The 16450-nt window shown below is 46.7% G+C and overlaps 1 protein-coding gene across 2 annotated transcripts; it reads right to left on the reverse strand.

Annotated features, from left to right (window-relative positions):
- Window positions 1–1443: 1443 nt before the first annotated feature.
- Window positions 1444–14652, reverse strand: GET1 (guided entry of tail-anchored proteins factor 1). 2 transcript variants are annotated; one of them, XM_087418070.1, is made up of 5 exons: window positions 14485–14652; window positions 6223–6388; window positions 5258–5325; window positions 3690–3804; window positions 1444–2282 (listed from the first exon to the last, which is right to left on the reverse strand). In XM_087418070.1, exons 1-5 carry the CDS (start codon window positions 14584–14586, stop codon window positions 2215–2217), a joined length of 519 nt encoding a protein of 172 aa, XP_087274196.1. In that variant the 5' UTR covers window positions 14587–14652; the 3' UTR covers window positions 1444–2214. The 2 variants fall into 2 exon arrangements, with proteins under 2 accessions (XP_087274196.1, XP_004429670.1); XM_004429613.3 differs by having other exon boundaries at window positions 1444–2352; window positions 14485–14650.
- Between the last annotated feature and the right edge of the window lie 1798 nt (window positions 14653–16450).

Consider the following 16450-nt stretch of genomic DNA (forward strand, 5'->3'; position numbering starts at 1 on the left):
TCTACTCCTGCTGAAGATGCTGTGAAGATTGTTGAAATGACAACAAAGGATTTAGAATATTACATAACCTTAGTTGATAAAGCAGTGGCAGGGTTTGAGAGAATTAACTCCAATTTTGAAAGAAGTTCTACTGTACAGAAAATGCCATCAAACAGCATCACATGCTACAGAGAAATCATTCGTGAAAGGAGAGTCAATCAATGCCGCAAACTTCATTGTTGGCTTATTTTAAGAAATTGCCACAACCCCCCAACCTTCAGCACCCACCACCCTGATCAGTCAGCGGCCATCAACACTGAGGCAAGACCCTCCACCAGCAAAAAGGTTATGACTCACTGAAGGCTCAGATGATGGTTAGCATTTTTTAGCAATAAAGTATTTTTTAATTAAGGTATGCACATTGTTTTTTTAGACATAATGCTATTGCACACTTAATAGTATATACAAGTATTACTTATATACTAGACTATAGTATAGTGTAGACATAACTTTTATATGCACGAGGAAACCAAAAAATTTGTGTGACTCACTTTATTGTGATATTCACTTTATTGTAGTGGTCTAGAACCAAATACACAATATGTTCAAAGTATGCCTGTACCAGGTTTATTATCGATTTAAAAACAAATACCGTTTTAAAAAACCACAATGATGCGAAACATGACAGACATTTAAATTTCCCCTATTTAATCTTCACCAACTATTAACGTATGTGGAAAGAATGAACTGCTGTGACCCGTAAGTCTTTTCTTCTAGCCTCAGGGAGATTTGTCAAGATCCTTGCAGTATTAACTGAAAGAATCTATCCTTAGGAGATAAGGAAGAGTCTCGTCGGGGAGACGTTACACTGGTTAGTGATCCAAGGATGTCCCTGGGCATGCCGTACCCGGCTGCCCGACCGCTGACTGTCTAACCCGCCACGTATGCCTGCAGCTCACGAGAAATGGGCGCCATGCATGCGGCCTCTAAAGGACCCCAGCCCCCACGGCTCCCTTGTGCTGCTACAACTCCTCCTCAAGTTGGTTTCTCATCCTTTGTGGCCAAAACGTACCCTGGGTGTGACTGAGACACTGGAAGCTGGTGTCCGAGTCCTCCATGATGCTGTTTGCTATCAATACAGCTGTGTTCCCTGTTCTGCATCCTTTCTTAAGCTAAGTTAACTTGGTGCCAGGTAAGTCTGAGTGATGAGACTCTGGTGACGATACACTACAGTCGCACAGCACTTCGTCCTTTCACAGGACAAGGAGCAGAAATCACCATGAGCTACTTGTTAGATCCTTAGGGAACACAAGAATACCAATACGATCTTTTAAAAACTAGTCATGGAATGTAGCTTTAAAGTGCTGTGGCTCACTTAGTTAACGGTTAAAGCCCTCTGCCACTTGTCACAGTTACAGATTGGTCATAGCCAATAAGTAGCTATAAGGAAGGAAGACACACAAGCACTTGCAAAAAATTTAATTAGAAAAAAGTGTTTTAAAAAAATATTTAGCAGGATTATACTTTATGGGCCAAACATGTATCCATTCAAATTAATTTATTCAGGCTCCCTAATTTGTTTTTTAACTTTGTTCCATTCTACAGAGCATAAATATTAAATGCTTATAAAATACACTTCATATGAAATGATTTAAATACAACTCACACAATTCAAGCACAAAACAATGCATTATGGTCTCATGAATACATTTACAAAACCAAGTCATGAAAAATTAATGGCTTCAAATAAGTAGCTAATACTACACAAAGGCTTGCCCAACAAATGACATTTTAAACAGAGAAAGAAAAAAGTACAACTTCAATTAGTGTTATTCTTTTAGTAGTACTGCATGAGATTAAAAAACAAAGTTTCAAATTCTAGTAGTGGTATTAAGTAGTTTTCCAATCTGGATTAAAAATAGCACAAAGTCCTTAAAGTACTTAAATTATGAGAATATTTTGACTTTCTAGTTGTCAACGTGACCTTTAAAATATGCCAAGAGTGCAAATCGTAAGTAACAACGTGTAGACGCCCATAATGTCACACGTTTCTTATAATAAATCTGGCACTCTGCTGGCCCATACACACACAAGACAGCCTGACCTTTCTGGCTCAATGACAAGTGTATAAAATTGTGATTCTTAGAAGAATCTTACATCAAGTCCAAGAACAAAACATGTTCAACAAAAAAACTAACCTGTGCGCTTTTGTTTCTTAAAATAAAACAGTATAAATCAGATTTTTAACCTGCTACGTGAAAATCCGTTCTTAAAAGCGTCATACTTGTCATCTTCTTTTTCAGCTGAAAGGGTGAAGCACAATAGCCACAACTTTGTTACAGACTAAAATCCAACAGGTAATTCCAACACCACCTAAAAATAAAGAAATTCAACCTAAGCGAGCACGCCAAGAAGTCTGCCCCCAGTGCCTGCCCCTGCTACCTTTAACTTGCATTTCCATTCTTATTGAGCAGTGCTGGGCTAAGAAAGACTGAGTTTGTGTTTTGTGGGTTCAAATTCATCAGACTTTCTATTGAGTCACAGGACTGCCTTTACTAAGAAGGAATTACTCAGAATGGGCCCTGATTTGAATTTCTGTTCCTGCCAGAGAGATGTGCATTATTTATTTATGTTATCAGTAGACTGTAAGACCACCCTGTGGGTCTATCTGTTTCTCCCCTCTCAAAAAAGCATTATCAATGAAGCAATGTTTACCACCCACAGCTTTCTTCCCCACTGATAACTGAGACAGGAAGACAGGCTGCAAGAGCCCGCTGGATGCCTGGAAGGGTGGCTCTTGCTCCTCTGCTGGGCAACACTGAGAACCCACCAGCAGTGCCCTCACGCTGTGTTGGGATAAGGGGTGGGGTGGGGGGAAGGGGGTGTGGCTAAATTGGAAATCCTTGACACAGTCGTTCCTTTTGACTTAGTAATTCACCTCCAGCACCATCACAAATCACAACCAAAGACTGGCTGACAAGGATGTGTGCTGCAGTATTATTCTTGATAGCAAAAAATTAGGTCCTAAATATATATCCTGTAACAGGGAAATTAGTAAATTATGACACATCCAACAGCTATCCAAAATTCCTTAATAAAAATGTTTACTGATATAGGAAAAGGCTTACAATATAAAGTAAAAAGGGGTAAAATATTTTATGTGCCAGATGACCTTAACTATATAGGAATATATAGAAAAAAAGACTGGAAAAAATATACCCCAATGTTAACAGGGGTTATCCATAGCTAATGAGATTTTTTAAAAATTGTGCTTACATTTCTGATCATTCTACAATGACATGTACTACACTGTTAACATCCAAAAGAAATTATCTTTCAAAAAAAAAGAATGGCCGATAGCAGTAAGTGCTGCAGAGAGGCCGAGCATAATAAGAATTGAAAAGAGGTCACAGAACTTGTGAACTAGAGGTGGTGTTTCAATAAACAGGGTATCAGACTCCATGTACTGGGCTTGGATTCCGGAAACAGATGTGGGTTAAATTCTAGCTCTGCTTGTTAGTATTCTGGTGACACTGGACAGGTGAAGTCACTTCTCTAGACCTCAGTTTCTTCACTGCGATCCTGTGCGGGGCTGGGAGCACTGGTGACATGCACCACGAGGAGGACATCAGGATGACTTCATCTTCCACCACATACCTCTACATAAGCCCATCCACACTCTTCCACTATGTTTTCCAGAAAACTCTTACCTGCTACTTTAGTAGGAAATGCGACCAGGCGGTCTAGTGGAGTTATCCATTTGCTCGGCACCACGGCCACAGGGACAGAGTAATACTTCCAGATGAGTGACACCATCAGGGCAGCCTGCAAAGAAAGACACTACCGGTGAATGGAAACAACCTGCCAGTCACACAACCAACCACCACAGAAAGAGGGGGAAACGTGACAACAAACCAGAGAAACTCTCCAAATCGATGACCTCAAGCCCTATCAATCCCGTCACCAATAACACATACACACTATTAAATTAATGGATAAATTAACCAAGGTCCCCCATAACACAAGTGTTCTTTTCTCATTGAGTATCTCCTTTAAGTAGCCAGACTATGCTAAAAACACCTTATTAGTGACAAAAGCGACTGTATGCCTCTAAGATCCTTGAAAAACTAGTTAATTCTCGCATCCACACAGGAGCACTGGCATCCGCATGCAGGGGTGAGCCCTCTGCAAGCTGAAGTGGTGGGCGGAGGAGCAATGCTTTCTCTTTTCTCCTTCCCCACAGCACTCTTTCAGTTGTCTTCTGTCACCTTTGTGGCCTTGAACATGCCACTCGAATGAGCAGACCTAAAAGAGAGCATCCAGCTTCATTCCTGTCCCTGTGAAACCTACCTCGGATCAGAGTGACAGGGCCTCAGGATCAGTGCACTTAAATATACCCGAACAACCAGGGCTTTGGGGGTTGGCTCAAATCCTTTACCCCAGAAAAGCTCAGACACAGTACTAAAACTCAGAGATCATTTAAAGCAGCCACTGAAGTGTGTACGCAGCATATCCACCACCTCAGGGTCAAGACCAGTAATTCCACCGGGAAAGAAACAAGTAACAACCTCCCAGATAAGAAAGTGGAGGGGCCGGCCCCGTGGCATAGCGCTTAAGTGCGCACGATCTGCTGCTGGCGGCCCAGGGTTCGGATCCCGGGTGCACACCGACGCACCGCTTGTCAGGCCATGCTGTGGCGGCGTCCCACATAAAGTGGAGGATGATGGGCACGGATGTTAGCCCAGGGCCAGTCTTCCTCAGCAAAAAGAGGAAGATTGGCATGGATGTTAGCTCAGAGCTGATCGTCCTCACAAAAAAAAAAAAAAAAAAAGAAAGTTGGGAATCAGTGGTATGGGCCAAATGAGAATAATGGGTCTCCTACCTGAGAGTAGACAGACACGTCTGCACACCACGGAACGAGCAATGGCCAGAATTACCGACCATCTTAGAAAATACAATGTTGAACTAAGCTTCTCTCACCTGAGCCCCCTAGGCTCCCAAAATTGCCCTGGAACAAAGGCAGTATGAAAGAACTCACTTCAACATTCATCGCTAAAAAATCCCAATATTTAACAACTGTAGTCAAGAGAAAGGCTTTCTTTTAGTCTAATTTATAAATCCAGAGTGTTCAGAGTCACATGCTGGCAGGACGACGCAGCACAGCAGCTGAAAGTGGAAAAGCCTGAATTCCCAGACCTGGCTTCCAGAGGCCACACGGTCCTGGAGGAGAGTCCATTATCAACTTGAGTGACCCCAGGTGACACAATAGGACACTTACCTGCAATATGTAGAAAGCAACACTTATAACCCATTTTATCTTGGCCAGTTGAGCTGTCCGTGCTTTCACTGAAAGGAAAAACAGGGTGAAATAATTATCTCAGTCCTGAAAAATGAAGAAAATACTCAAGTACACAGAAATGCTATTTCCTCCCAGAAAATATTTTCTAATTATATATGTAACATTTGCTCAACATACTTAGAAAATATAAACTAGACCTTTTTAAAAATCACCCTCTACGCCATTATTTAAAATAGAGACACACAGATTGTGAGATTTGACACTTTCACTTTGAAAACCCTTGAAACTATTCATCTAAATCAGAGATTCTTTTTACAATGCACTTACCAACAGGACTAAACTTCCTTCCCTGACTTCGCAGTCTACACAGTACCCTAATCCGGAAGTGGGAGTCTAGTTTGTCTCGGGCTGGGCAGGCCCCTCTGTCTGTTTGACCACCCGTGGAGATAGCTCTCTCACTGTGCTCACTCCCAGCGCACAGGCGGCCCTGAGAAAATGCTCTTCATCACAGGAGACTGTCAGGCACAGTGGCAAACGTACAGATAAATAAGCCTGATCCCCACCCTGCAGTCTACACTCGGATACAGACACTGCTGGGAGTTTTCTAGAGAGTGTTCACAAAAGCCCCTGGGAATCCACTAGGAGATTTTTTCTAGGCTTCTCTCAGAAAAGTGTTGAATTTGAAAAATGACAACCTATACTAACAAGTTGGCTCTGAAGAAAATCTAAGAGGATCCTGGATGTTTCTGTGTTTAGAATGAAAAGGTTCACCAGCAAATAAGAAAGTAATAATTATTATTGGGTTTCTTCTAGACAACTTAAAAGTTTATATCAACATCTAAAACATCCAAGAATCAAAGCATATATTCTATGAATCTTTATATAAAGATTTCTCTATTAATCGGCTCTTAGGAAGCTTTCCACACTGCAACTGAAAATAGTACCATGAGTTTTGAGCTTATCTGTCATCTTGTTGATCTTTCTCTCCAGTCTGGCGTATCTGGCGAACTCGTCCATCATGTTGACAGTGGAGAGCTCTTGCTTCATGTCCTGGATCTCTGCTCTCATCTGCGACTCCTGCTCTGCATCCTTCTGCAGCACCCTGGACATCTGGCGGAGTGGACAGCTGGGATCAGTGCCTTTCCACGTGGGGTACACATTCTCCCCCACCTCCTCCACCATCCTATCTGCTCACTTTGTCCACTGGGCAAGCCATCCTTCCCTACACAGCCAGCCTCTGCTTCCTGGTCCTGCTCCCTACAACCACCACAAAAACAAAAACTCCCTCCAATTTGAATTGCCATTCATATATATTTTTCCTTTTGCAGACATGCCCATGGATTACTATGGTACAAAGTATGTCTTTCACTATAACTGTAAAATTGTAATTTTAAAATGAAAACTGATTCCATCTCCAGAGCTGTCATTCAGGTGACAAGGACCACACATTCTCTTCCTTCCTTTAGAATTCAGTCGTAGGGCCGGCCCCGTGGCTTAGTGGTTAAGTGCGCGTGCTCCGCTGCTGGCAGCCCGGGTTCGGATCCCGGGTGCGAACCATCATACTGCTTCTCCAGCCATGCTGAGGCTGCATCCCACATACAGCAACTAGAAGGATGTGCAGCTATGACATACAACTATCTACTAGGGCTTTAGGGGGAAAAAATAAATAAATAAAATCTTTAAAAAAAAAAAAAAAGAATTCAGTCGTGAATTAGGTGGACAGAGCAAGGTGGGGGTGCAGGGTTCCAGTGATGAGGTGGTGGCCCAGTGCCGGAACTCAGAGCCCAAGAACAGGGAGGAGGGCATTCCCGCAGAGGGGCACCCTGGTAAGGGGGGTCAGAGCCAAGCACAGTGATATGGAGGTCTCCAAGAAAGGGCAGCCTGCATGGGAGTCAGACCCGGAGCAGGGTGAGGGGGGCATACATGACAAAAGGAAGGCACCCAGCCAAACTGGTGTCAGAGCCCAAGTAGGGCAGTGGGGCAGGGAACCACACTGGGGAAGGGGCAGTGGAGGAGATGGGTGGTTAGTTATAAAGGACTGACCAAATAAAGTAAACATATTGAAGACAGTGGGAGCCAGTTTTCTCACTGTCAGAAAAGGGAGTGTGGGCCGGCCCTGTGGCTTAGCAGTTAAGTGCGCGCGCTCCGCTGCTGGCGGCCCGGGTTCCGATCCCGGGCTGGCCCCGATGCACCGCTTCTCCGGCCATGCTGAGGCTGCGCCCCACATACAGCAACTAGAAGGATATGGAGCTATGACATACAACTATCTACTGGGGCTCTGGGAAAAAAATAAATAAATAAATAAAATTATAGAAAAGGAAGTGAGAAATGCGGAGTGGGGGGAAACTAGAATGAGTCCTGTAGTGTTGGATTAGAATTGGAGATATGGCTGTGAACTAGCGGTTTTCCCCAGGCACAAAGACAGAAATATAAACGTAAACGTTTGTAAAGAGGCGCCTCTGACAGCCAGACCCCACAGGGAACTTGGGCGGCCCAGGCGCCCTCCAGGAAGCCTGCAGACGGGACCCACGTGTGCTGCACCCCCCAACTCTCCCTCGCTACACACACACCTGCCCGGACTCCCGCCCGCTGCCGGGAGCACAGGGACGAGACCGCAGTGGCCGCCAGGCGGCGCCCGGCGACGGGCCAGGACGGTCCTGGGTCCCCGGACTGCGAGGTCCACGGGCAGCCTCGGGAGGCGCCTGCAGGGACCGGCCCCGATTGAGGAGTGAACATCCCCAAATTGACGCCCATGGCCCGAGGAGACGCAGTGAGAACGCAGCATCCCTTCTGTGACATGGCGCCAAACACCGGACAAAGATGTCCACAGGGGGCCACTCTGCAGAATCACTGCCCTGCCATATTCGGAAATGCCAGCCAAGCAAGTCAAGGAAAGACCGAGAACCCTTCCAGACTGAAGAGACATGGCAACATGTGCAATGCAGTGCTGACGGGGCCCTTTGCTACCAAGGCCATCGCTGGACGAGGGAAACCCCCTGAACCGGAGAGGAGGGATACCACGTGACGGCTGCGTTGTGGCCGAGGCCACCGCTTACACACTCAGGTATCGGGGAGTGAGGGGCTCAGGAAACAAAACCACTTCTTTGTACTGTATGCATAACTTCTCTACGCGTTTGTGTTTGTGGCGAAATTTTAAATGTAAATCGAAAAAGATGAAAGGGGATAACGTGTTGACGTGTACTGACCCGTAGCAAGGGCACAGTAAACGAGTTTGCCCCTCCAGCTCCCGGACCGCTCTGTGCGGCGCACCGGACGGCGACTCCAGTTCCGGCCGGAAGCCCCCCGTCTTGGGGGTCCCAGGGGCGCGTGCGCAGATTCCCGGGATGCCTGCGCAGGCCCCCCTCTGGCGCCTGCGCAACGAGGCCGTTAGCGTGGGGGCGGGGCTGGCTGGTCTCCCGAAGGCGCCTGCGCAGTAGTGCAGTGCGTTTGCCACTGCGCAGCGTCCTGCAGGCCTTGAGCCCGGGCAGGGGGTCCTCAAACCCAGTTCCGTCTTCGTCCCCTATGCCCTGACCTCTACCCAACACTCTAAATAAAGGACGTATGCTCCAGCCTGACCCACGCCGGAGAAGAAAATAGGGATGGGCCAAATTCTCTTAATTACAGAAGCGTCTTTCAGGAGCAAGGAGTCTATAGGTGCTGCTTAAACTCGGTACATCAAGAAACAGGTGCACGGTGGGGGACAGGACCTTTGAGGTGATAGAGATGTCCTTTATCTTGAAGGTGCTGGTGGTTACCATACTGAATAAGTGTGCCAGAACTCACCAAACCGCCCACCTGGAAGGAGTGAATTTCACTGAATGCAAATTACACTTCAATAAACCTGACTTTTAAAACTAGATTTTAAAAAGAAACGGAAGTGCAAGCACATTATTTAGCTTCATAGAGAATATACAAAAACAATTAAAAACTGAAAAGGCCAAAATTGATTACTCAGAAGTGAAAGGTGGGTGAGGGAACTGAGGAGTACTGTGGTTAAATCAGACAACTGTAATGCTCCCCAAAAAAGAATATATATCACATCTATAAGCACACTAAAAATGTTTGGAAGTGTTTAAATTTGCAAATAGGTACCAACATTAATCCAAAATCTCCTTCTAAGCGTTAAAATGTGCTAGAAGTATAAACTGAATTGTGAGATTTAATGAGACTGAATTTAAATATAGTAATTAAAATATTAATTTTCAAAACCAAAATAAATCTCTCAAGTCTTTATGGACTCAAAATTACCTTCCACGACTTTAAACCTTCCACCTGATAGAAACAGATAAGCTGTGCTGAGTACAGCTATTCAAGGTCCCGAAGATGGGTCCACAAACAATTCTGAAGCAGAAAATGAGTTTTTAAAAAATCTTATCACAATGACTGGGACAGTGGGAGAACACAGGGACAGAAGCGATCCTTCTTGTCACCGTGTCTCCAGACGCTGGCCGCCGGCCTGTGTGAGCTCAGTGTCCTCCCAGCGGTCACCCTCGGATTCTGTCCAACTCCGACACGCCTTTGCCAACAGACAAAATGCCAGGGCTTGACCTTGGGGTCACACTGGGGAGATTCAACTCCCCACTCCGCCACTCAGGGGCTGGCACCTCTCCGGACCAGACTCATCTGAAAATCAATGCCTGATGACGTTTACAGCCCGTGCTCCTGGAACACAGCGAGCACCCCAGGAGTGATGGCTCGGCCGCTCGTTCGGGTGGGTCCCTAACGCCAGGGACGGACCTCACCCCAGGATAGGACCAAGGCCCCTGCGAAGCTGCGGTCCCAGAAAAGCCCCACATGCCAGGTTCAGGCCCGGGCCGCCCAGTGGGGACCCCTCCTCGTGGCACTGGCCCCCGCACGTGCACAGCCCCATCCGCAAGGCCTCACCTGCACGCGCGCACTGAAGCCCCATCGCCCCCTGTCACCCCCTAAACCTGTCACCCCCTAAACTAATACTTGGGGGCCATTCTATGCCTGGTCCAGAGCAGGAAATCACTAGGCGACAGCGTTCCCTGGAAAGAGGGAGGGGCTCAGGAAGACGCCCACAGTGGCAGGTCCTGCAGCGTCCACACCTCGGCTCAGTGGCCCGGGCCCCTAGAGGAAAGGGAGAGGGCCACTTTTTAGAGCAGAAAATTAAGATAATTTCGAAATCGTCCACTATGAAAATGCCGCTCAGCCCCACAAACCAAGCCCCGCAGGGCAGCCTGCAGCCTGCCCTCCCCCAGGGTCTGCAAAGCGGAGGTCTGCGAGAGCGGTGCCGCTGGCGCCTGCGCAGCATGCGCGGCTCGCCGGGACCCTCACCCCGCCCTCCGCCGCGCCTGTCCTGGGGCGCCTGCGCAGTGCGCCTGCGTGCACCCCGCGCAGAGCGGGCGTTCCCTGAGGGGCTTGCTCATCCCCCTCCTCCTCCGGCTTTGGCAGAAGAAAGTCCTGGGTCGTGTACTGAATGAACTAGGTTCTTTCATCCGTGCGTCCTGTGACCAGCTTGTAGGGAAGAAAGAACGAACTCTCAGGAAAATTCCGACCAAGTCAGCAGCAGGGACTGGGGTGTCCTTATCCAGGCACCCACCACAACCCAGTATTCAGCTGAGATCTCTTCCCAGGACCTTGCAAGGCTTTGCTGGGCCGAGGACTTCTGCTACTTCAGAGACTTCTTCAAGGGCCTCAGGCCAGAGGACCAGCGGCCTGCCTAATGGGATGGTGCACCCCTCCCTTGCTTCTGGCTGGACGGAGGAAGCATCATAAACCCTGTAGGGAAAGTTATAATCTGAAGTGTAGGGGCATGGCCCATTCCCAATCAAGCTTTCTGTTTCTCGTGGAGAGTCTTTCCCACTTGTGTCCTCAACTCAGGGCCTGTGATAGGGCAGGCTCTAATGGTTGTGAAGGAACAGCATTTTATCCTACACAGGACCATTGTGTTCCTTACAGCTTTTCATTGACTCTCACCCCAAACCCAGGGACCAGGCAGGACAGATCTCATTACGTGCCTTGTTTTGAACACTAACAATGTGGGCTGCATTCTGCTAAAATAATTATGTTATCCTTTTGAACCTGGCTAACAACCTCGACAAACAATGTTATGTACAATCAAGTGGAAAGCTTTAAGGTTTAAGAAAGCTAACTGGTTTGAGGTTAGACAGGCTACACAGCCTGTAGGAAGCAGCACAGGATGTGACACAAGTCCAAGGACAAACCCAGGCCTCCTTCATCCAAATGATGAACAGCCAGCCTTATAGGGCGCAAGCCTCATTCATGTCTAGACTGCAGCAATAACCTCTTCTGACAGTGGACTAGCTGCAGAGCACGGGCTTGGTGAAGCAGCCTGAGATGGTGACAGGTCTTATTTATACCCACTCACTCACTCACTCCTCCTTCCCCCTCAGCTAATGAGAAATTATGAACAATTCAAAGAGGAATATAAAACCAACACAGCCTCTTTGAGCAAAGGAGATTAGTTGCGTGTGGCTCCAACATGAGGTGCAATGGGATGGGGTACATAGGAAAATGGAGATGATATTGCAAGAAAGACGGACAGTCAACCTACAGAAAGGGAGAAAATATTTGCAAATCATCTATCTGATAAGGAGGTGATATCTAGAATATACAAAGAACGCCTAACTCAACAAAAAAACAAACAGCCCCTCACTCCCGCTGTGGGCCTACAGAGGGCGCCCTTCTCCAAGGGACAGCTCCTGATGCCCAATTAAAAAAGGGGCAAAGGACTGCAATAGACATTTCTCCAAAGAAGATACAGAGATGGCCAATAAGCACATGAAAAGATGTTCAACATCACTAATCTTTAGGAAAATGCAAATCACAACCACCATGAGATACCATTTTGCACCTATCGGGATGGCTATTATCTAATTTTATAAATAAAATGACAAGTGTTGGAGAATGTGGAGAAATTGCAACTGTTTTGCTTTGCTAGTAAGAATGTAAAATGGTGCAGCCGCTGTGGAAAATAATATGGCAGTTTCTCAAAAAAATGAAATGTAGACTTACCATATGATTCAGCAGTTCTACTTCTGGGTATTTACCCCAAAAAACTGAAAACAAGAGACTTGACCAGATATTTGTACACCAATGTTCTAGCAGCATTGTTTACAACAGTCACAAGGTGGAAACAGCCCAAATGTCCATCAAAGGATGAATGGATAAACAAAATGTGGTATATACATACACTGGAATATTATTCAGCCTTAAAAAGGAATGAAATCCTAACACACACTACAATAAGGATGAACCCCCAAAGACATTATGCTGAGTGAAATAAGCCAGACATAAAAAGACAAATATTGTATGATTCCACTTATATGAGATACCTAGAGTAGTCAAATTCATAAAGATAGAAAGTAGAATGGTGAGTGCCAGGGAGAGGGGGAATGGGGAGTTATTGTTTTAATGGGTACAGAGTTTCAGTTTAGGACGATGAAAAAGTTCTGGAGATGGATGGTGGTGATAGCTGCACAATAATGTGTACTTAATGCCACTGAACTGTACACTTAAAAATGGTTAAGACGGTAAATATTATGTATATTTTACTACAATTTTTAAAAAGAAGACAGAAAGATGGGCAAGGGTCAGCTCTTCAAGGGTCTTTTATCCAATGCTAAGGACTTGGCACATCAAGTTATGGTGGCCCGCAGTTCGCAGGTTCAGATCCCGGGCGCACACTGACGCACCACTTGTCAAGCCATGCTGTGGCGGCGTCCCATATAAAGTAGAGGAAGATGGGCACAGATGTTAGCCCAGGGCCAATCTTCCTCTGCAAAAAAGAGGAGGATTGGCATCGGATGTTAGCTCAGGGCTAATCTTCCTCACAAAAAAAAAAGACTAAGTGACATCAGGAAAGATTCTAAATCGGGGGATGGGAATTAAGAGGGAAGTCAGTATGCCTCAGAACAACAGGAGTAGGAAAGCCCTAAAATAGAGCTTTACAGAAAACAGACACTCCATGAGTGTTATTGCTGTGGAGTTGATTCCAATTCCTAGCAACCCTGTATCCAGCAGAGAAAAACCCTGCCGGGTCTTTTTGCTCCATCCTGTCACCTTCTGGTGCTGTATCAGACAACACTTGAAGCTATTCATGAGGTTTTCATGGCCAATTTTTTCAGAAGTGGGTGGCCAGGTCCTTCCTCCTAGACTCAATGAATACTGGTAGAATAAAAGAAACAAGTCGAAATTCTGCCCAATCTTAAATATCCCACCACCACCACCACCAGCAACTCCTATCAGGAGAGAAAAGCAGAGAGGACTGAGTTTCCCAAGATAATACTATAACACGTGCACTCAATCTTTGAAGTGTGAGTCAGAGACCGCGTCACTCCCGCTGTGGGCAGAGGGCGCCCGACTCCCGGACACAGCTCTCTCTTGCACACACACACACACACACACACACACCCATCAAATTCACCACCAAACCCCTATGCATGCTCCAATAGGCAGAGGGGCAGAACTAGGAGATCCACCCCAACAGTCACTAACTGGATGACAGTGCAACTACTAGACCCTCTTGAGTCAGACTCCTCTGGGAGGTAAAGGAAGATGGGGTGACATTCACCACCCACAGCAGCGATAACAACTGGACACGAGGTAATATACTTATGTCTGGGCAAACGCCCTGCAGAGAGAGAATGCTCCCCAGCGGCTGTCGCTTCCTTGGACACAGGAAGCATCACACAGAACCGAGATTCTCTGTCCACACTGCCTCCCAGCCCATCACCCCAAGAATGGGGACTCCTGCACACAGAGATCCGTCTCTCCCGGAGCTGGCACAGCTGGCACTGCGTGCGAAGAAGACGAGGCCTCCGGCAAACTGCACGCCGTGCAGCACCAGGCACCGTCCCCCAGCAGCCGAGGGCTGCTCGACCACTCCAGAGTCCAGGGAACAACGAAGTGAGGGCGGCTGGCAGAGGGACACCGAGAACTCCCAGCCTGAGGGCTGCTGCCACGTGAAAACGTGACCAAGTGTCGCCACGTATTTCTTTTTTTACCCTCCCCGAGAATCCAGAAATACACATTTGGGGGTAAGACTTTGCAGCTTTTAGACGCTAGCAACTAGCTCAAAAAAATATTAAACACAGGACGGCCCAACCAAGACGCTTCAGCGGGCCGATCACGCGGCCAGTTTGAGACCCCTCTGTCTACGCCAGGCTCGCCGGGGACTGAGCGGCAACCCACCGGCCCCTGAAAGGCCAGGCAGCACTTACGAAGGAGGAAAAGGACGGGAGGAGAATCCTGAGGACATTGCACCCAAACACGAAGCTGAGCACCAGCAGCCACGCCCAGCGGTCAGCCTCGGCCGCACTCATCCCGGACGCTCCCGCGGCGCCGGCCAAGCCACGGCAGCTACTCCACTACGCCAGCTCCATGGGGACCACGCCGAGGCCCGCGCCTGCGCAGTAGGGCCCAGCGCCCCGCAGAGGCGCGCTGCCGCGCTTGCGCACTGCGCCGCACTCTCGGGGAGGCGGGGCCGTCTTTCCGCCAGGCCATGGGGAGCGCCTTCCAGCCTCCTCCTTGGCTTTCCCGCTTTCCGTAGCTTTCTTCGCGGGGCGCCCTACCGCACGCGGCGTTTATTCCAAACGCGTGTGGTTCAGTCGCCAGCGTGGGTCTAGTTTTGTTATATCTGATTTGTTATATCAACCACTTGTGTTATTGTGTAATTAATGCGTTTTTTAAATTGACTCACTTTTATTCTTAAATTTATGTTAAAATAGACGTTTCCATAAATAGACAACTACTGTAATTATGGTAGCAACAGTAAAAAAAAGTTTTGTAAGTAATTATATGTAAAATATCTTGTTTACATTTCAAAACTAAACACTGTAATAAATCTGATGAGTAAATGAAAAGCAATAGGATATATTGGAGTATTTGAGGAAGCCACTTGGTTTAAAACTAATTTGGCTTGACCTTGTTTGGGAGAAAGGCTTCATGTGACCTGTTGAGGATGCATTGTACATCTGCTTTAAACATTTACAATGTGTCAAAGCCAAGAATGATGCCTTCTAAGATAGGGATGTTTCCTCCCCCATATCAGCATTTCTTTAAGCATTTCTTCCCTGACACTAAGGATTAATTACTGACCTACATTAACTCATCTAGTGACCACTGACCTGCTATACTCACCTTGTGACCTCTGACCTGCTGTGCTAGCAAAGCGTCTCATGACTGTAATAAGAGAGATATTCCTGTCATATGTGATGTATGCTCTTTGTTCCAAGATGGTATATAACCACTCTGTACAGCTCACTCCTTCAGAGAGCTTCCTTCCTTGGTGGAAGGACTCCCCGGCTATAGTCCTCAAATTGGATCATAATAAATCACCCCAATTTTGATTTATAGATTGATTATGAATTATTTGCATCGACAAATCTGAACAATTTACTAAACTGCATACCAAAAAAACAAGTATTAATCTGTTGATCTAAAAATAAAGAGCCAAAATGAGAGGCAGAGAGGCATTTATTTTGGGATCAAAGAATTGCAATTCAGGGAGCACAGATTCAGGTAAAAACCCAAATAGTGTCCCAATTACAAGAGAGGGGCTCAGGGTTTTTATGGGAAAAAGAGAGGATGAAGTAAGTTTACTCAGCCTGTAATAAAATAATTAACCTACATTTACGTGAAGATATATAGTAAGTAAAGCAAAAGATGTTTAGCTGCCTCTTCTGCCACTGTTGGAGTCTGAGAACAAATTCCTAATCAAAATGAATCAAGGACCTGTGGTTCTACAAATTTCTGTTTCAAGAAAACGTGAAGCAAAGCTATTCAATAGCGGTGGAGTGAATTATTTCTATTACTTCTAGTGAAGTATGTCTTGGCTGGAAGGTGCTGCTGAACTCACCAAAACAAAAGACAGGCTTGGAGCCTGCCTTTCCTCCATAGCCTTCGCCTCCCATTGGACCATCCAAATCTTCAGGCAGGCTACTGGCTCCTCTACTCACTAGGGATTTAGAAGAAGGGAGAAACCACCTGTGAAAAGTGATGGCAGCTTCTCCTGCCTCTCTTCCCCCGCGCCCAGTCTCTGCCTTTCAGGCTGAAGAGGAGAGATTCAGCTGTTCCCCACTCCTACGACACCCCACCGCACTGCCACATACCACCAGGATGAGGATCTACAATTCCTGGTGAGGCATGAATTTGAAAAACAACACCGGAGAATGTCCTTGACTGTGC

The sequence above is a fragment of the Ceratotherium simum genome, chromosome 27, assembly GCF_057802395.1.
Source record: "Ceratotherium simum simum isolate JZ-2026a chromosome 27, ASM5780239v1, whole genome shotgun sequence".
Lineage (NCBI taxonomy): Eukaryota > Metazoa > Chordata > Mammalia > Perissodactyla > Rhinocerotidae > Ceratotherium > Ceratotherium simum.

Excerpts from the sequence above, each read along its gene's own strand:
- GET1 (XM_004429613.3), bottom strand. The coding sequence starts at position 14,586 with ATGAGTGCGGCCGAGGCTGACCGCTGGGCGTGGCTGCTGGTGCTCAGC. Across the intron at positions 6,389-14,484 it reads TCCCGTCCTTTTCCTCCTTC|ATGTCCAGGGTGCTGCAGAA; the intron begins GTAAGTGCTGCC and ends CCACTCCGCCAG. Across the intron at positions 5,326-6,222 it reads AGATAAGCTCAAAACTCATG|TGAAAGCACGGACAGCTCAA; the intron begins GTACTATTTTCA and ends TTTTCCTTTCAG.